Source organism: Monodelphis domestica, chromosome 2 (genome assembly GCF_027887165.1).
Source record: "Monodelphis domestica isolate mMonDom1 chromosome 2, mMonDom1.pri, whole genome shotgun sequence".
Classification (NCBI taxonomy): Eukaryota; Metazoa; Chordata; class Mammalia; order Didelphimorphia; family Didelphidae; genus Monodelphis; species Monodelphis domestica.
Window position 1 is genome coordinate 470,610,533 of NC_077228.1, and position 21,664 is coordinate 470,632,196.

The following is a 21,664-nucleotide window of genomic DNA, read 5'->3' on the forward strand; positions in this document are numbered from 1 at the left end:
CAAAGAATGTACTTAATTAGATTAGACAGTTCCATAGTGATTATCTAGCTTTGACTATTTGGAGGGAGTCAACATCTTTTGAACTAGATTTTCTCTGAACTTAAATTGATAAGATTCAATTACAGACTATTTCAAATAAGACCAAGTTGCTAGGTTCAGGTTAATTTCATAATAGGAAGAGTTGATATAATATTGGAATCACTGAAATAAAATTTTAAAATCTAAAACAATGAGAGATTCCATAAGCTTGGATATAAATACATATTCTTTCAGTCATCAAAAAAATATGTAAAATTTTTGTAGCTCTTGAAAGTGAACAACGATCATTAGTAAATAATATATAGTAATTAAAGTGTAGCTTTGAAAAAATACCTTCATTTCCTTTTTTGATAATGTTATTAGGCTTATAGAACAAGGGGAAACTATATAAAGGATTGATCTTAGGAAACAGATTTGGCAAACTGAATTATTGAATGTTTGCTGATGAAACTGAAAAGAAAAAATGTTAAGATCAGTAATCAGATATGAAATTGTTTCTGGTTAAACAACTTTGAGAGTCAGTGTGGTTAAATGGAAACAGTTAGCCTGGGAAAAGGAAAATCTGGCTTTGGGTCCTGGTTCTAACAGATATTAGCTATGGTCCTAGGAAACTCACTTAAATCTCTCAAAGCTCTAGGCCAGTAATGTAAAAATCAAAGAGAAATAGAGGGCCATTAACACATATGCAAGGACGGGAGCCACATATTATTTTAGAAAATTACATATAAACATTGTAGATGTTTTGGATATATTTTTATTTATTTTGTTAATATTTCCCAATTGAATTTTAATCTTGTATGGGCTACATTCAGGAGCATTGCAGGCTACATGTTAGACAACTCTACTCTAGAAAACTTTCTAATAGTTTCAGTTTCAGAGAAGCTGAAGAACAAAATTTGCAGAGGAATTTTCTTACCAGGGAACCCCTAAAATTAATAAAACCACAGATCAATAACCTATCCTTAACTCTAAATAATCATGGCCAGTGTATGATGATTAATCATTCATGTCAAATTGGAAAGAAGTCTTTGGTGTCTAGGGATTGAAGCCTCTATTTTTTAATTGGTCTGTTCAATATTTTTATCAACAACTTCAGGGAAGACACAAAAGGAAAACTCATATAGCTTTTATGCAGAACCATAGTTGCATGGATAGCTACTGACCTTTCGAAAGAAAATTCAAAAGAATTTTAATAGAATCAAAAAATGTGCAAAAGTAAATATAAAAGTTAAAGTCATCATTGAGACAAGATAACAAAGATAGATGGATAGATAGTTATATAGATAGATAACCAATATGGCATTCATTAAATACTTTAGGTGACAGGCACTACAGCTCTGCTAAAATATATTAAAATTGACTAATAAGGGGCTGACAGTTAATGCAAATCATAATAAAAAGAAATAAAAATAAAAATAATGTGAATTTTGGATTTTAGAAGAAAGCTGTAATTCAGCTCTTACTGACCCATCCATCTCCCTCTGCCTTCAAAGAAAAACCAAAGCAGTCCTAAAAGCAGTCATTTTACAATCAATTATTAATCAGAAGGAAATGGTTATAAATTTAATAGGAAGTTTTGAAATAATCTTTGTTCTCCAATATTTTTCATAGTATAAAGATACAGATACATGGAGCAGTGTAGATAAAAAAGATATTAAACCAGACAATAGTAATGATGGGTGTTTTTGTCATATATTCTCAGTATATACCTATTTCAAAATATGGAATTACTTATTTTCTCTGGTCCATACACTTTTAAATGTGTTAATAAAATTATAATTTGTTGCATGATTCCATACCTTTTTTTATATCAAAATGGAGGAAGGGAATAAGCAAACAGTACTACATGCCAAGCACTATATGAAAGTGCCTTATAATATTATCTCACCTGATCCTCACTACAACCCTGAGAGTTAGATGTCATTATTATTCTCATTTTACAGTTGAAGAACCTAAGCCAGATAAAAGGTTAAGTGACTTGCCCAAGATCACACAACTAATAAATATCTAAGGCAAAATATGAGCTCAGATCTTCCTGACTCTAGCTATGCTAAGAGCTCTGTCAACTGCATCACCTAGCTGCCTATAAAAAGGAGATTATATAAATGTATGTGTGTGTTTGTAAATATGTATATACATGTATGTGTTCATACACATATAATATGCATATATAAACATATATACATATATGTGAAAAGTAAACTACTTGACTCTTTTCCATAGATGAGAATGTCTGTTTACTCATTTAGTTTGTGCTTTTAACTTACCCAATGAAATGAAAATAGAAGAGCAAATGAAAGAATAAAGGGTGAGAGTATAGATAAAGCTAAAAAAAAAGCAAACAGCAGGGATGTATTGAAGGGGATGAAGACAGGAGTGATTTTAAAAGATCTGAGCACCTGCTTTGCTTGAAAAGTTAATTTAAAAGATATGTTAAAAGTGCTTGAGGCAGGTGGCACTAATTCAAATTGCCTGGGCAATGTGCATTCAATCTTCTAACACACTATGAAAAAACAAACTATGGAAATCTACTAAAAGTCAGAGAATGAATGTTAATATTGTCCAGATCCAGATTATTTTATTTTCCCATAGATAATATTATGAGAGAAGCCCCAAATCCCAGATAATATAACTTTTGTGCAGATATAGAGCATGATATTTAAAATAAGGCTAAATCATTGATTTACAATAGATTTCCCCCCATAGAAAATGTATTCACTAAACAATCATTTTAATTCACAATAAATATTTCAGGATAAGTGTTTTACCTGTTTCAGTGAAGATGTTAATAAAAATTTTCAATTATGATTATTTTCCCTCACCAGTGCCAGAACCCTATTGCTAAAACACAAATAGGTCAACTAATATTTATTAAATTCATAGAAATAATTGCTAAAAAGTCATTTTAGGCAGGGGAAAAATGATGCCATTTGAGTTAAAGATCACAAAAAGAAACAAAGACCAGTTGGCAGTGTGAAAATTTGGATTGAACAAATAAAGATGAAAAAAGTATGGTAGCAGAACTAAAAATAGTACTCCCTCCTTCATTCTCCATGTTTTTCAACTGGTGATAATATGTTTCAGCTTGGGATCCAGGAGATTCTCTATTACACATCTTACAAATTTTCTTACAAATAATACATCAAACTTTCAGAAGTTACAGTTTGTTGATTTTAGCCAATGTTTTCAGAGCTCTAAGGTATTCTAGGTGAAAAGTCAATCCTGTGAGAAACTGAGTCTTGGGAAAGGGAAAAGTTCCTTTATAGGCTATGTAGAGTACATATGGAATGAGATGGAAGAATGTGGCTGCTGGAGAAGAGAAAAGAACTAAAGTGAAGAGGAAGACATATTTGATGGGTGCATAAATAAAAACTAGCATCCATTTTGCAGCATTATTAGAATTGGAAGGAACCTCAGAAGTCATCTAGTTCAACTCAAAAATGAATAAGAATCACTTTTTTTAAAAAATCACAATCAAGTAGTCCTCAAGCTTCTACCTGAATATCTCTAGCAGAAGAGAACCCACTACTTCCAAAGGGACCTCATTCCATTTTTTGGATAGTTCCTATTTTAGGAAGATTTTTCCTTCCATCAGGTCAAAAATCTTTTCCTTCTGGGATGAACCAGATAAATCTAACCCCTCTTCTACCTCTTAATATCTCTTCACCTGAACACAATTAAAATATTTTCTTATGAATTTTTCTTTAGAATCTTATGCTGTATAGTCTTTCACCATCAAGGTCATCCTTTTCTAGAAACATTGAAATTTGCCAGAGTTGAATGGAATAGAATGGAACACAAGGCTCTGCATTTTTACTAGGGCAAAGGACCCTGCGATTATTCCCTCCCTTAATAGACACTAAGCCTCTCTTAATTGGAACCAAGATAGCCTTATAGCAACAATGCCTAGTGAATTCAAAACTGACCTTGAAACTAGGAAAATTTGAGTTCAAGACCCACCTCTGCCATATGCTAATTTTGTGATTGCAGGCAAGTCAATTACTGATTTCATATCCAATGTACTTATCTAAGACTATAAATTGCAGAATGAGTAAGAGGGAGTTTATTAGAAAGTTCTCTTTGTCAGTGAAAATACAGATCCAGGTCCTATCACTAAGCCAATAAAATATGATATTTAAATGGTAAACTACTATTACCTGAAAAAGGAAGGACAAAGGAAAGAGATTCAAATGTGTTATCCAAAATGCTATTTTATTAGGTTTTCCATTTGTAAGCTTTTGGATAGCTGTTGGAAATGCTCAAAGAATTCACTGTACCAATATCTACATAAAAAGCTAAATGAGAATTCAATCCCAAGAATGATGTTTTGTCTATCTGATATAAAAAAAAAACAACAGTTTAATTTCTTTTCATGGACTTGTCTTACTGTCAGTATTTTTTTCCTGACTTCAAGCATACTAGAAGGCTCTTTCTGTCAAACCAGTAATAATTGAGATGAATTTCTAATAATTAAGCTATAGGTTATTAAACCACAGGTCACCGGATAATGAGTTTAGAGTTAGAAGGACCCTTAGAGATTATTTATCCAAATCCTTCAATTTACTGATGAAATTGTGTCCCATAGACATGAAGTGTCTTGCCCATAGTTTTATAGCTAATAAAGAAAGTGTCTTTCCAAAAGCTCATGTTTTTGAAGGTGGAATATTATCTTTACTTTTCTTTTTTCCACTCTCCTTTTTCTCTTCCTTCTTCATCATCACCACCATCATCATTATCACTATCTTCAGTAATTACCTGCGGTGTTTTCATGGGGTATGCATTCTAAATAAATAATGAAAACTAGTGCAGGTCACAATATATCTAACTTAGAGTATTAGAGAGTGATCTGAAGCCTGGGCAGATTACTTGACTGGCCACATAACTATCATATGTCAAAAATGAAATCTTCACATTTCTTCCTGACTTCACAATTATCCTTAGAATCACTTTTATATGTTTATTATTTATTTGATAACTAATAGGAATCTGTAAATATTTGAGTAAAATTGTGTGGTACAATAGGAAATTCAGAGGCTGTGACTTTGAGTTCATGCTTTGTCACTTATTACCTGCATGGTTACGTTTAAATCACTTTGTCTCTTTGGGACAAAATTTTTTCAAGTGTTAAAGGAGATGCCTGAACTTGATAGACCCTTGAGTCTTTTATGATTCTAGCTCTACTATCCTCGAGCTCTATCATCCTCTGGCTCAAGGTGTCCAAAAGACAGACAGAGCAGAAATAGTTCTTATGTTTAAATCTATTGTAATATTTACATTTTTTGCCCATAAATAAAACAGTTGGAATTAATTTAAGATATATATATATATATATATATATATATATCTTTATGTATCCTTATTTGAAAATAAGTGATGGCCATTTTTACTTTGCAAAAGTTGTACCCCAGGAAAGTTCTTTTAAACAAAAACCTGTCTCTGCTGGAGCCTATTAGAGGAGCATAACTTGTGAAATTGCTGTAAGGGTGAAGGAGTAAATGATTGCCTCCCTTCCATATGTGCTGCAGAAAGCCTTCAGACATTAAAATTAAAGTCTCCAGTTTGGGACTGCCAAGGACAGTCCCATAATTTAAATGCTAGAAAAACATCATAATGACAGTATTTACTCTGACATTTAGAGCTTAAATGAGCACTTCCCATTGTCACCAGGAGCTCCTTCTCTTATTCTACTCATTACAAAGGAGAATAAATTGCCACAGAACTTGTTTCTGCATAAAAGAAGGAAGTTAAAAACTTATTGCTTTCAGAGATCCTTCTTTAAAAGAATATTTGTCCCTTGCCATATTTTGAAAATTATGGACTACTAGGTTTGTTTTTATTCTAATGCTAATGTGATGTATTTCACAACTCAGGGCTTCTAACATGCTAATGTTTTAGGAGATAACACAAGGCTCTACCTTTCCCAAAATATCTTTTCCTCCTAGGCTGCTATTTCATTGTCTTCTCTGACTCATTTACATAGAATTTCCACCACTAATTTCACCCAAGCACACTAGACAACATAGCTGGAAAGCATGTCGATTGAAGATCATTGTGAAATTTTATTACCTATGAGGGCAAGGAGAGTCTGTCACTACTTCAGCCCTTCCCTGTTGAGGGATTAATGTAGAGTAGTTTATTAGACTAGCTAAATTGTCTTATGGAAAAGCAAAAAGACCTGCCCTAGACGGGAAGATATATGACTGGTCATTTTCATTTATTGCTTCTTCTAGACTGCTCTCACTTGCTCAGTTATGTCTTTTAACCACAAATCTACAAACTTTTACAGCTTCCTATCATCAACAAAATCAAATTAAAATGGCCATTTTAATTACTTTGGATAAAGGAAGCCATAGTATAGATTAAGTTAAAACATACATATATATATTTACATATAATATGTATAAATGAGCATATGTAAGTATGCATGTATATAAGGATACTTTTTTGAATTCTGTATCCTTTAATTATAGTAAATAGATATGCTATATTTATACATATCCTCTTTTGGCATTGAAATTATCTATATTATACACACACATAAATATATATGAGATAATTTCAATGACAAATGAAGAACATGATCAACTAAGTATGTGATTATTCTTATTGATATTTTGGATCTATCGAAAATTATTTTTAGAATTAATAATTTTGTGGGAGGGTAGAGGGGGATTAAGAATTGAATTTGATTCATAAATTATATAAGTAATAATTTTATAAAAATGTATGTAAATATCTATGTGATTCTATAGGTCCCTTATTCCCAAATGTATCATTTTCAACTTTGCATTCTTAATTTTCTATTTCTTCACGGTTGAAAAGCAAAGTAGTGAATGTCTGAAATGCATGTGTAGAATATGAGAATAGTGTCTTACTCCCAGCAACCCTACTAAGAAAATGCCAACTTTCAGTGTCAGAATGCCTAGGCAGAGAATAATAATCTATGCACATTCTAAACTCTAATTGGGTCATTGGATTATAGATTTAGAGCTCTAAGATTTAGACCTGTTGACTTGAATCATTTTAAGTAATCACTTATTACCACATTTTCTTGTGCAAAATTAGACTGGAATTAATAAAAACAATGAGATTACCATTATGAATGAGAAATTTTGTAAAACTAAGTGTATGATTTACTTAAACTAATTGGGTAATTTGTACTTTCTGGCCTTGTAGGATAACTTTAAAGTAACTGACTAAATTTGGTCAAATTTTTCTTAATGCTAAATGTTGTCAAGATGCACATATAAGCTATTATTTTGTGGGAAAAGTCAACTGAGATTTGTCTTAAACTGTCTTTATGAGAATGTAGCTATTTTTAATATGATTCCCAATTCTGGACCAGGATTCCAAGCAATCCATCATATATTTGATCATGTATTGTTTGGTCTTAAACCAAAATGGCAGATGATATTTTAAAATGAGAATATCTTCTGGCATTTTGGATAACTTCTGAAGAAGTAAAAACATGTGAATAATTTTTTGAGATGTTTTTGCACCATTTGACAGTTATAGCCATGGAAAACATGTATGAAAATAGCATTTAAACATTAATCAGGAAATATAAAAATGTTTGCAATAAGAAGCATCTTTTGAAAATGCATTTATAGAATATTGGTAGAAATACTAAGTAGTAACTGAATGACATGACCTCTTTAAACTCAACTAATTTTTAAAAAACCCTCATCTTCCATCTTAGAATCAATACTGTGTATTGGTTCCAAGGCAGAAGAGCAGAAAAGGCTAGGCAATTAAGATAAAGTCACTCACCTGGGATCACACAGCTAGGAAGTGTTTGAGACCAGATTTGAACCTAGGACCTCCTATCTATAGGCTTGGTTCTCAGTCCACTGAGTCATCTAGATGCCTTCATCAACTAGCTGGTTTTAAATCTTTATTCATCTATTTGTTCAATATGAACCTTTGAATTTTTCAACTTATTTTTAAGACCATGAAAAGGTTCTCAAGATACACAAGTTAACTTTTCTCAGCTCATCAAACTGGAAGTATTGGGTAACTGCTGTATTCTAAGTACTATGGGGTATAGAGACACATAAAAAGGGTTCCTGTTCTAAAGAGATTTGAGGAGTACTTGAAGTGGAAATGATAAATATATGACAATTAAAGAATGAGGGAGGTTTTAGCTGTGAGATGGTGATTCACATCTTGACATCTTGAAACAGATTTATACATGATAAAAGTCTTCAGGTGGACCTATTTTCTAGGCTTATATCAAATGAGGTCTTTTATTCCCAAATTAATGGATTGTTTAATTATTCATTTGTACTAGAAGTCATTTGTGAATTTGAAATGTTATCAAATTCCATGAATTATTTAAATGATCAAAAATAGCACTAGACTCCCAGAGAAGTTTGTAGATCATGAAGTACAATGTAGACCATTATAAACTCACCTGGATATAGCTGTTTTGTGGGGGCACTGATCTGTGCTTGTTTTGTAACTTTATAAGCAGTATCTGAGCCTTTTGAATTCCTCCTGTTTGTGCAGAATCCTGCTGTTTTTGATATTCCCTCTGGTGAATTATGAAACTCTAATGCTTTTAGCACATCAACTGGTGTAGCTGGAAAAAAAGAGAGAGAAAAAAGATTACTGACTCTGATAATCTGACATGAGAAAAATGCAGGTTTTAAATAAAATGAATGGTTCAATATTATAATCAAAAGATGCAAGTAATAATCATGCATCATTTAGCATAATAGTTTGATATTTTGGGGCATGATCCTTTCAACAATGAACTGTCCAGATAAACAAAAAGGAATTAAAATCAAGGAAAAAGATAATGAAAAATAATTTAGTGCTTTTAATAGTTTATCATTTGTCATTTAACACAAACCTTAAATAAATAAGCTTTTAGGGAGATAGAAAATTCAGAAAATTAAGAAGGTAAAAAAGAACATATTAATTATTTATATAATCTTTATTAAATCTGAATAATGAAATTATTATAAATATATAACCCACCCATATTAATCATCTTCCTTTAACATTTAATTATCCACCATCCAGCTATTCAAAGTGTTACCAAATACTAAAATTAGTGTATTCAAATTTTATTATAAAAATCAAGCATTGTTTCAACAAACTCCTACGCAAATACATTATTATAGCACTGAAGTAACCCTGGATTTTCAAAAGCTATGCCAGTTAAGCACAAGCTTTAACTTCTACTAATATACTGAAAGGGCTTTGATAATGAACATAATGAAAATGTCTGCTTTCCTAAGACCCACCTAGCTAAGCAGAGAAGATTTTATTAACACCAGACCAGCCACTTGGTGACAAATTATTTTGCCATGGCAACCTGTAGAACTTTGGAAAAATTCAATATGGCCACTAGTCCTGAGAAGACCCATTCTATTTCTGAAACAAGGATAACAGAAGGGAATAAAAAAGGTAACAGAAGGGAATAAAAAAGGTGCAGAGGGCCCTAAGATTCACGGATTTTGGAATACTAATAAATTTTAACTTGGTTGTTAGACCTGTAAATGGAAGGTCCTTATCTAGTGATCTGTTAAGTCATGGTTATATTAACTGAAGGGACTGAATCAGATCTATCTTGATATATTTACTATAAATGAAGCAAGGAAAAAATAAAAGTAGCCAATAAATGTAAGTTTGATTTCAAGATAATTCTCAAAAGGCAAATGTAGGAAGAGTTGATAAAATAGATTTCCCAAAGACATTAGTAAACATCATTTCATGGGAATATCCAGACACTGTTGTGGTTAGAAGCAGCCTTAACAAAACTTATCATGCAAAGAATTGGTGGTTATGAGCTCATTTGTTGTAGATGATGAGGTAGAGAAATTCTATGAAAATCTGAATAACATGCTCAAAATTAAATCGGATTTCAATGGACTGATCATAGGGAAAAGTTAACAATTATGTTGGAAAATTGTATTCAAAAATAAGAAATGAGAGTATTTCAAAGGCATTTATTTAGAATGACCCAAAGGGTTATCACTATAAAAACCTTAAAAATAATTAAGATATTATATATATTAAATGCCTCCCAAATTAATTCATTTTAATGCACAGAAAATGATTAGGAATTGAAGTGGGAAGTAATAACCATATTAGCTGCTTGAGTTCAAATATTTTATCATAATTGTGGCTCTGATTCAAACATTTTCATAATGAGATAGAACTTCTTGAAGACTATGTCACTTGAGCACAATAAGTTACTAACATCAAGTTCAGAGTAGATAAGAATCAATGTCCAAGAAAAAGAAAGAACAAAAATAAGAATAGTTCATTGAGACACCTGCACCTAAAATGTTTACAGAAATTTGACTAAAACAGAGGAATTAGGTAGAAGAGACACTGACACATAAAACCACCATTTCCAAAGGCAGTTTAATCAATATAAATTGATTGTCCTAACAAGGAGACCAAAAAAAACTTGGAAACTGACAAACCAAAATTTATTTGAACTTATAGCTAAGTAGAGAGCTACAGCAGCATTCAGTCTAGCCCAATTTAGAATATAAGCTCATTTGTAAAATCTCAGGTGGCCAATTCAAAATGAGGTAAGAGAAAATAAAAAAAAAAAACAATAACAAGAAAGTAATCAATCTATATAATGACTACAAAAATATAAAAGAAAAAGATAATAGCCAATCTGCCAAAAAATTCATTGAAGAATATCTGTCGTCCAGAATTGATATGCAGTTCAAGAAATAAAATTGGTACATCAGCATAAATAGCAAGGAAGACACCATGCAGGGAGAGCAGGGATAATCAGTTACACTCAGAGTTGAACAGGAGAAGGAGATGAAGCTAGACTCTCTCTTGGGAAATTTTTTGGTGTTTTTAATTCTCTCAAAGTTCTTTTTTAAATGAAAGTCCAAATAATGAACAATATTCTTTTCCTGATGCTATGTCATGGAATAATCCAATGTTAAGAAAAGAAAAATTGAAGGTCATCCAAAAGGCAAGGGAGAGGCTCAAGGAGGCATGGGAAAGACATTGCTAAATGTATTACTGGAAAATAAAGTCAGGCAATCACATAGAAAAGATAGTTCTATGCTTTCCATTGGTATCCATGCATGTTCATGAGACTGAAATTAGAGCCTACAGAAAAATGGAGTGAATTACTTCCTGTGGGAAATTTAGAAGAGAACATTATACTAAACCGATAGGCATAGATGACCAGTTAGTTGCATCATTAGAGGGTAAATTCACATTAATGAGGTAAAAGGTCCATTAGAATGCCAAACTTTGAATTATCTAGAAGTACTGGCATAATTTTCATTTAATTATATAGAAAATACAAGGAAAAGTTGAAGAGCCCATGGAAAAAAATTCAGAACTTTCCCTTTAAGTTTATACGAATAATTATGTTATTAATGTTGTATTTTCTAATATTCTCTTTTTTCAAATTGCCTCATGAGTGAATAGTTGGATTCCTAAAGGTGTAAGTCTATGGCTAATGAAAATTATGTGGTTTTTTTCTCTTCTTATATTGCCTCAAAGTCACAAGGAAGCATAAACAGAAGACATTAAATGAATATTTATTGCTGAAAACAAAGATTCCCCAGATCCATCCAATGTCTGCTAATTCATATGAAGGATTTATGATTTCAATCTAGTCTATTACATAGGGGATAGGTCACAAAATAAGTGTCAGAAGGGGAATTTGAACCTATGTTCATTGTACTGTCTGTGTCAGTTATCGAGTGATGGCCAATTTAGGTTTGTAACTTCTATCGTTTCCCAAAAGAGTGGGTTAAGGTAAAAAATGTTTGGCCATGGCATGCACAATATCTCTTCTATACAACAATAATGGAGATTAAGATGTGTACTATTATTAGGAGAGCATCCAGAAAAGAGTGAGACAAAGTATGTTAGCCATCATATCTCTTTCCTTGACCCATAGTGAGCTTTTCATAGGCTCTTTCCAGTGTAAAAAGATTTATAATGCCAAAGATGATATTTTCCATTTATTTATTCAATAAATATGTGCTGAGTACCTAGAACAGGCAAGATGTCATGCTAGGAACCATAGGACAAACAAAATTGCACAAAACAACCCCTTTCCTCAGGAGTTTGCATGATATCACTCAATCGTTAACAAGTCTTTATTAAGAATTACTATACACATTCCCCAATTGACAATTGGCCAAAGGATAGGAACAAGCAGTTTTTAGATGAATAAATCAAAGCTATCAATATTCATATGGAAAAAAGTTCTAAATCACTCTTAATTAGAAAAATACAAATTAAAACAACTCTGAGGTATCACCTAACACCTATCAGATTAGCCAATAGGACAGTAAAAGAAAGTGATAAATGTTGTAAGAGATATGACAAAATTGAGACACTAATGCATTCATTATTGGCAGATTTGTGAACTGATCCAACCATTTTGGAGGGCAATTTGGAACTTCGCAAAGGCTATAAAATAATGCATACCTTTGGATCCTGTATAACAAAGAGATAAAAAAAGGGGGAAGGGGGCAATCTACTTGTATAAAAAATATAGCTGCTGTTTTTGTAGTGGCAAATAATTGGAAATTAAAGGGATGTCCATCAGCTGGGGAATGGCTGCACAAAATTGTGACATATAATGGTGATGGAATATTATTGTGCTGTAATAAATGAACAGGATAATTTCAGAAATACCTGGAGAGGCCTACTTGAACTGATGCAGAGTGAAATAAGAAGAACCAGAACACTGTACACAGTAACCCAATATATGTGGAATGATCAGCTTGATAGACTTATCTACTCTCAGCTTGGAATGAAGATCAAAGCAATCAATTTTTCACTTTAGTTTATTTTAAATTTTATTTGGGGGCTTGAATTTTATATAATTATTCTCTTACAAAAATGAATAAAATGGAAATATGTTTTGCATGATAATATATGAATACTCAGATCAAACTGCTTGCCAGCTCCAGGAAGGATTAGGAAAGGGAGGCAGTAAAACAGTTGGGATTATATAACTTCAGAAAACTTATGTGTTTCAAATGAGGATTATGGAATCCAGAGAAAAGAAATGTCAATTTTGGTTAAAGGGTTCAAGAAAGACTTCTTAGAGAAAGAAATATTCCTCTAAGAATGCTAGTCTCATTAGATATCTAACATGAAACAAAGTGGAAATCAAATAATTTCCATCATTATGTAAAACCTTTAATCTTTCTAAGGGATATCTTGCATTTTCTCCATTTCACAACAGCAACACCAGGGCTGGTTTTAGCTGAGGGAAATGTGATCATCATGATTTCTTATATCTACTCAACAAAGTAGAATGCGACCAGTAGTACTTTTTGTGTTTTTTTTTTAAATCTGAACATTACATTTTGTATTTTACTTTATTTATTTTGAGATTGAGTCTCCTTATCTCAACCAGGCTGGAATTTCAGTGACCATTCACAGGCCCCATCCTAATAATGATTAGCAAGGAAGTTTTAACCTGCTCTCTTTTTCCAACATGGGCCATTTCCCTGGGTAAATTTAGGGAGATGGGTCACCTTCTGGCAAGAGCTTACAATAATAGTGTAGAACTTAGTGTAGATACAGATCAGATTTAACCCTAATGCAGTTCAGAATTTCTGAGCTCAAATAATCTACCTTCCAAACTTCAGCCTCCCCTAATAGCTAGGATTATAGAAGTGTACATCACCACCCAACTACATTTTCCATCTATTGCGCCCTAAATTGCAATAATTATAAATAGCACATGCTATTGTATGCAAGTCTATATGTCATTTTAAGCATTTATATGTGAATATGATTAGTAATTTGCCATAAATTGTTTTATCTGTCACCATTGCTTCATAGGTACTAATTTTTTTTGTTGTTTTGTTTCTAGTGATGATATAAACTTTTTGTGACTTCTTCAACAATTTTATTATATCTGTGATAGTTATATATACTTTCAAACTCTCCCAATGTAAAAATAAATCCACAGAACAAAATGAAATATGTTGAGAGGAATATCCAATACTTGTGCAAAAAAAGTAACTGGCCTTGGTGTCAAGAGATCTAGTATGGAATCCTAAATTGAGCACTTATTATGTGAACTTTGACAAGTCATTTAAATTATCTTACCTCCAGTTTCTTCATTTATAAAATGCAGATAATAATAATTAATATTTATACTTGACAGAGTTCTACCAAAGGCACTTATAAGCTTTAAAAGGAGAAACCATATAAATGTAATATTATTATCATTATTATTTGAATCATGCCTTCTCCTTTGGCTAAAAAGATTGCATCTTGCCTATTGGTGACTGTTGGTGAGAATCAAATGAGATGATTTTTTGTGCATTAAAAATCTTAAATTAAATTATTATTTAAATTAATGATGTGATCAATATTTATTTGTTATACAATAATATTAATTGTATATGATCAATATTTATTTGATCTATTTTGAATATATATTACCTGCACTGATTTATTTTGTATTATAATAGTATCAATATCATTTATCTTTCTGGTTTACATTTTGGAGGGCTAAAATAATTTAACAATTCAATTCATCTTGTTTATTGAGCATCTACTATCTGCTATGCACTATGCTAGGTGTTGGTGGTAAAAAATCAAAATTGAAAAGCCCTTGCCCTCAAGGAGCTTACATTCTAATGTAAGGAAATAGGATAGAGAGAGAGAGAGATAAAATATATATATTTTGTGGAGAGGTGGCATAGTAAAAAGAAAGCTGAGCCTTGAGTTTAAAATTCTTCTCAGACTTATTAAGTATATGATTCTAGGCAAGGCATTTATATTCCTCAGTTTCCTCAATGTGATGTGGGGATAATAATAGCACCTACCGCCCAGAATTGTAAGGATCAAGTTTACAAATAATTTGTAAAGGGATTATCATGGTGACTGGAACATAGTAAGTCCTTAATACATGTTTATTCTCTTCTCCCTTAATTTGGGAGGATAGAGGACTAAACACTGTAGATATGAGGAAAAACCTATGTAGGCAAGTAATGAAATTGAGAGGCACTAGTGATTCCAAAAGTCAAAATACCAATATATTCCTATGAATTATATGGAATTTCTCAGGAAAAAAAGGAAATAAGCAAAATATAGTAAAAATAGCAACAGTATTTTCAAGATTACAATGTGGAAATCCATATGTATCTCATATTTTTAAAACACTTACCTTTTTTCTTAGAGTCAATACTGTGTATTGGTTCCAAGACAAAAGAGTGGTAAGGGCTAGGAAATGGGATAAAAAGACTCATCTGGCAATCCTACCTAAATTAATTTACTTATTCAGTGCCATACCAATCAAACTACCAAAAATATAAAACTAGAAAAATAATAACAAAATTCATCTTTAAGAACAAAAGGTCAAGAATATTAAGGGTACTAATGAAAAGAAAATGTGAAAGATAGTGGCCTAGTAGTACCAGATCTTACACTATACAATAAAACAATAATCATCAAAACAATCTGATGTTGGCTAAGAAATAAATGTGGATTAATAGAATAGATTGGGGGTAAATGATCTCAGCAATCCAGTATTGATAAGCCTAAAGATTCTAGCTTTTAGGAATAATCACTCACTGTGTGACAAAAACTGCTGGGAAAATTAGAAAACAGCATGGCAAAAATTAGGTTTAGATCAATATCTCATACCCTATACCAAGATATGATCAAAATAGATATATGATTTAAACATAAAGAGTGACATCATAAGTAAATTAGGGGAACATAGAATAGTTTACCAGTCAGATCTATGGAGAAAGAAGCAATTTATGACCAAAAAAGAGATAGAGAACATTACAGGATATAAAATGAATAATTTTGATTATACCAAATTAGAAAGGTTTTGTACAAACAAAATCAATGCAACCAAGATTAGAAGAAAAACAACAAACTGGGAAAAATGTATAACAAATTTCTCTGATGAAGATCTCATTTCTCAAATATGTAAAGAACTAAGTCAAATTTATAAGAATCTAAGTCATTCCCCAATTGCTTAATGATCATAGGATATGGATATGCAATCTTAGATGAAAACATATGAAAAAAATGTCCTATATCCCTCTTGATTAGAGAAAGGCAAATTGAAATAATTCTGAGGTACCGCCTCACACCCATCATATAGGGCAATATAAAAGTAAAGGAAAATTAAGTGTCTAGATGTCAGGGTAAATACAGAAGAATGTGCCACTTATGTATGACTAAATTCAAGTTCTGCCTTTGTTACAGACTGACTGAGAGGTCCCAGACAAGCCTAGAACTTCCCAGTGCTCTAGGTAATTCTCTACTGACCTACGTTGTTAAAAGGAGCTTCCTTTCCTAAGAATGCCCTATGACGTTACAGGCATAGTTTTATATTTCAATCCTCTTTTATTTTATTTTTATTTTGGTGAGGATTTCATTTCTTTTTTTATTTATTTGGAATATTTTTCCATGGTTACATGCTTCATTACCCCCCTCCCCCACTCTCTCGTTCCCCCTCCTAAAGCTGACGAGCTGTTCCACTGGGTTATATATTCATCACTTTTCAAAACAAATTTTTATATTATTCATATTTGCAGTAGAGTGATCTTTTAACATCAAAACACTAATCACATCCCTATCGCACTATGTGATCAAGCATGTATATTTTTTAATGTATTTCTGGTTCCATAGTTCTTTTTCTGGATGTGGATAGCATTCTTTCTCACAAGTTCCTCTGGATTGTCCTGAGTTGCATTGCTTCTGGTAGAAAAGTTTATTAATTCTATTGTGCCATAATGTATCTGTCTCTGTGTACATTGCTCTTCTGGTTTGGCTCCTCTTGCTCTGCATCAATTCCTGGAGGTCATTCCAGTTCACATGGAATTCCTCCATTTCTTTATTCCTTTTAGCACAATAATATTCCATCACCAGTATATACCACAATTTATTCATCCATTCCCCAATCAATGGACACCCCCTCATTTTCTAATATTTTGCCACCAAAAACAGCACAGCTATGAATATTTTTGTACAAGCTTTTTTCCCCCCTTATTATCTCTTTGGGGTATAAACTCAGCAGAAGTGTGGCTGGATCAAAGGGCAGCCAGTCATTTAAAGCTTTTTAGGCAAAATTCCAAATTGCCCTCAAGAATGGTTGCACCAATTCACAACTACACCAGCAATGCATTAGTGTCCCTCAATCCTCTCTTTTACATGAATATTCCTTTATCTAACTCTTCAGAAAATTATAAAACCCTAGCTCAAGCATCTACTTATGTAAAATAAAGTGTCAATTAATAGATCATTCCCTCATTTCCAATGGAAAATTAGTTCCTTAAGAATATGGATTGTCTTGTTTTAATCTTTCTGTACCCCAAGTCTAATATCCTATCCCACATGTTGTAATGACTTAATATATTCTTATGGCATGGAGGAGAGAAGAATTGACTTCTCTAGTGGGATGCCATAGACATCTGATCTTGGTTCTGCTCTGGTTAGCATTTTTAATTAAGGAATTAAGTGATACAAAAATTAGAGGGATGGTTAATCTAGTGGATGAAAAATAAGAATCTCAAAAACATTTCAATAAGCTTGGATAACAGACCAAAGCTAATAAGACAGATTTGCTAGAAACATTATAAAGTCTTCTGCGTATATTTTAAAGTTCAGCTTCACAAGCACAGGATGTGGAAGGAGTTGCCTGAAGCAGCTCTATCAGATGTTAAGAGAAACATGATAAAACTCCTTTAGGTTTTATCCTTCACTTAATGACCTACTTACAACCATTTGGAAGATATTTGGCATTGCAATATGAATTCTATTGGTAACCTATGGTGGAATGTGCAGGCTACTGAATTGCCAACTTGGTCATAATCAAGAGTAGTTATAGTCTAATTTTAAGGAATCTCACAAGTAGAATTTCCAGACTTAACGATATTCTAAAGGTCCCTCAATCAATGACCTACTCCTATGGCCTCAACCACCAGAGGCAGAAGGGTAATGTATACATAATGTCAGTTTTACAAACTACATTTTTATTGTTGAAGACTTTTTCTCTAATTCTCTCTCTCTCTCTCTCTCTCTCTCTCTCTCTCTCTCTTGTCTCTCCTTGTCTCTGCCTGCCTGCCTGTCTGACTGTGTCTACCTGCTTGTCTATTTGTTCCTCTCTCACCCCAATGCCCCCAATCTAAGCAACAGAAGGAAGATGAGAATATCAAACAACTACTAGCTCTAGAAGTACTTCTCTCTCATTGGTATATTTACCCTCCCTCATGGTGATGTCTATCCCCAATCCACTGATCCCAGTGTTTGGTTCTGGCTAGGTTTTACATTTTTACTGACCTTGAGCCCAAATTTCTCTCTTTGCAACTTCTGCCCATTGTTCCTGGTTCTATCTTCTTAAATCAAAAAGAATAAATATGTATAGTTCTACTTCCACATGACAATATTCCAAATACTTGCACACCATTATCATGTGCATACACATTTTTTCTTCTCAGGCTAAAAATATTCCATCAACCTTCAACTAGTTAATCTAGATATGACATGAACTCAAGGATAGTCACCATACTGATTGTACTCTTTTGGCCACTTGCTAGCTCATCAATGTCTTTATTAAATAGTAGTACTCAGAAATAAACATAATACTACAGACAAGATCTCACAAGGGCAGAATATAGAGGAACTATCATCTATTAAGATATCACATGACGGGAAAAATATTTTTTTTGCTGCAATATCATACTTTTGACCCATTTTGAGCTTGGCAACCACTAAAATCTTAATATCTTGTCCAAAACAACTACCTATACATTTTGCCTATATTATATATATGAAGCTGATTTTTTACACAAGTAGAAAAGTTTACATTTATGTCTAATGAATTTCATAAAAAATTTAGCCCATTGCTCAAGCCTGTCAAGAATCTTCTGGAACCTGACTGTATCCACCTCCTGTCTTTATTACTTTGTGTCATCACCAAATTTTATGAGTATACAATCTATAATTTTCTCCAAGTCATTGATAAAATCTTAAATAGCACAAGGCATAAGTCATTGGGGGTACTTTCTGCCACATTAACATGAAACCATAAACAATATTTTTTAAAATGGTGGCCAACCACTTCTGAACTGATCTGATAACATCAAATCCATAACTTTTCATCTTCACTACAAGAATCGCATGAGACACTTTATCAACTTATTTGCTAAAATATATGTAAACTGTAGCTCTACTATTCTAGTTATCAACTAGTTTAGTAATCCTGTTTAAAAAAAAAAAGGAATTAGTCTCATATGACCTATTCTTTTTTAAACCCTTACCTTCTATCTTAGAGTCAATACTAAGTATTGGTTCCAAGGAGAAGAGCAGTATAGGTTAGACCAGCATTGGTGAAGGTTTTCAAGTTCACATGCCCTAACTACAACTTCAAACTGCCTGTGAGTCCCCCTCCCCATTACCTCAGAGAGTGGAGGAAGTGGTCCCTTTGGGCAGTTTGACAGAGGGGCGGGACATGCAAAAAATGTCCTTTGGCACTGGGAAGAAGGAGAATGGAGCATACAATCCAGTGCCAGCTTGGCACATGTGGCAATACTTTGCCAATGCTGGGCTAGACAATTTCAGTTAAGTGACTTGTCCAGGGAATCATCTGTATTCAGATTTAAATGCAGAACCTGCTGTCTTGAGGTCTGACTCTCTATCTACTGAACCACTTAGCTACCCCTCACCTGGCCTATTCTAAATAAATCTATATTGGTTCCTTATAATCACCATTCTATTTCTTAATCTTTGCCAACATATTTTTAATTCTGTATTCTAGATTTTTCCTAGGAGTCATAATAAATGTCAGTGGCCTATTGTTTATAGATTCTATTATGTTTCATTTTTTTTAATTGAGATATTTGTACTTTTTCTTGTAATAATTTTCCTGTGCTGGTAACTAGCTACTACAGTGGATGAAGAGTTGGACACAGATTCAGGAAGACCTGAGATCTTGTGTTGCCTCAGATACCTACTAACTCTGACCCTAAGCAAATCATTATTAGTCCCTCAGTTTCCTCATCTGTAAAATAAAGATAATAATAGCATTTACTACTCAGGGCCATGATAAAGATAAAATGAGAAAATAATTATAATTGGTCTTCAAAACTTAAAGTGCTATATAGATAGTGGAGGGGCTTGCCATTTCCTTCTCCAGCTCATCTTACAGATGAGGTAACTGAGGCAAACGGGGATAAGTGACTTACCCAGAGTCACATAGCTAATAAGTGTTTGAGGCTCTATTTAAAATCTAGGCCTGGCATTCCATCCATTTCACCATCTAGCTGCCTAATAGTTATCAATATGGATGATACTCATATGATCAACTAGAAGTCTTTAGCCAAGCATTTCAAACTCTTCACAACAAAGACCCTTCCTCTCTTTGCAAATTACTCTCATGAACTGTATATATAGCCTAACTAGATTAACTCAATTGCTACTTCTCACATACCACCCTCCCCATTTCTCATCTCCAAGCTTTTGCTAGAACTTGCTTTCATTACTCACCTTTGCCTTCTATAATCCCTCACTTTCTTTATTAATTAGGTCAAAAATGGGGCAGCTAGATGGCTCAGTGGATTGAGAGCCAAGCCTAGAAAGGGGAGATCCTGGGTTAAAATCTGGCCTCAGACACTTCCTACCTATTTGACCCTGGGCAAGTCACAACTACCATTGCCTAGAATTTATAGCCCTTCTACCTTGAAACCAATACACAGTATTCATTCTAAGACAGAAGGTAAGGGTTAAAAAAAAAAGAATTGGGTCAAAACTCAGCTCCTATATGAAACCTTTCCCAGGTCCATCAGCCACTAAGGTCTCCCTACTAAGGTCACCTTCCATTTCTACATACATCTATAAATTCTCTCCCCACTAGAATATAAGCTCCCTGAGAACAGGTTTGTTTTTGCTTTGTCTTTCTTTTTCTCAGCACTTAGTACTGTGCCTAGCAATGTTTGTGGACTGATTGATGTCAATCAACATTCTTTTCCAAATTCAGCTCATTCTGAGATTTAGAGCTCCTGATCCTAGGCTGGTCTCATGCCATATTTTTATATTCATCCAATTTTCCTCTCCTTGATTTTCATCTCCTAAAAGTGGTAGTGTTGTTTTTTAATTCAATGTAGTTGATGAGATCCCTTAGCACCCTGTATCATCTTTGTATTCAAAGGAAAGTACATAATGGAAGAATTGGACAGTTCACACATTGCCTTAAGCAAGCAATTTCAAATTCTACTTAAAAAGGTAATGACTATTCCAGAGCATAGGGTTTTTTTTTTCAGATCTGCTATTACTTACAGAGAATTTTCCAAGTAGTGTTACAGTTAATAAATTGCATCTTCAGTAAGAAGTTAGTGTTTACTATATAAATAGCGATACTATTGTTTCTCCAGTTAAGAATAAATTATTGAATAAAATAAAAATAAACCTCTCCCAAAACCATATTTTTGACTGGCATCTTGGAAAATGTTGTAGTGTTTGATTATTATACCACACATTGTATTGAAGCAATGCTTGGTATTAAATTGTGGTTTAGCTTAAAAATGCAGGATGAAACATTAGCCTGGATTTTGAAAACTTAAGAATTTAATTTCACTCAACAAAGTGTTCCTCCTATTGGCATTAAGACAATTAAAATGTAAAGTTTCAGAAAGCA

At 32.9% G+C, this 21,664-nt stretch overlaps 1 protein-coding gene across 2 annotated transcripts in view; it reads right to left on the minus strand.

Annotated features, from left to right (window-relative positions):
- Positions 1–21,664, minus strand: part of COL11A1 (collagen type XI alpha 1 chain) — a 298,622-nt gene that overhangs the window by 259,813 nt on the left and 17,145 nt on the right. For both annotated transcript variants that reach the window (XM_001372197.4, XM_001372220.4), the window contains exon 2: positions 8,453–8,620. In XM_001372197.4, the coding sequence (XP_001372234.1) occupies positions 8,453–8,620 (168 nt within the window). The remainder of the gene's footprint in view (positions 1–8,452; positions 8,621–21,664) is intronic.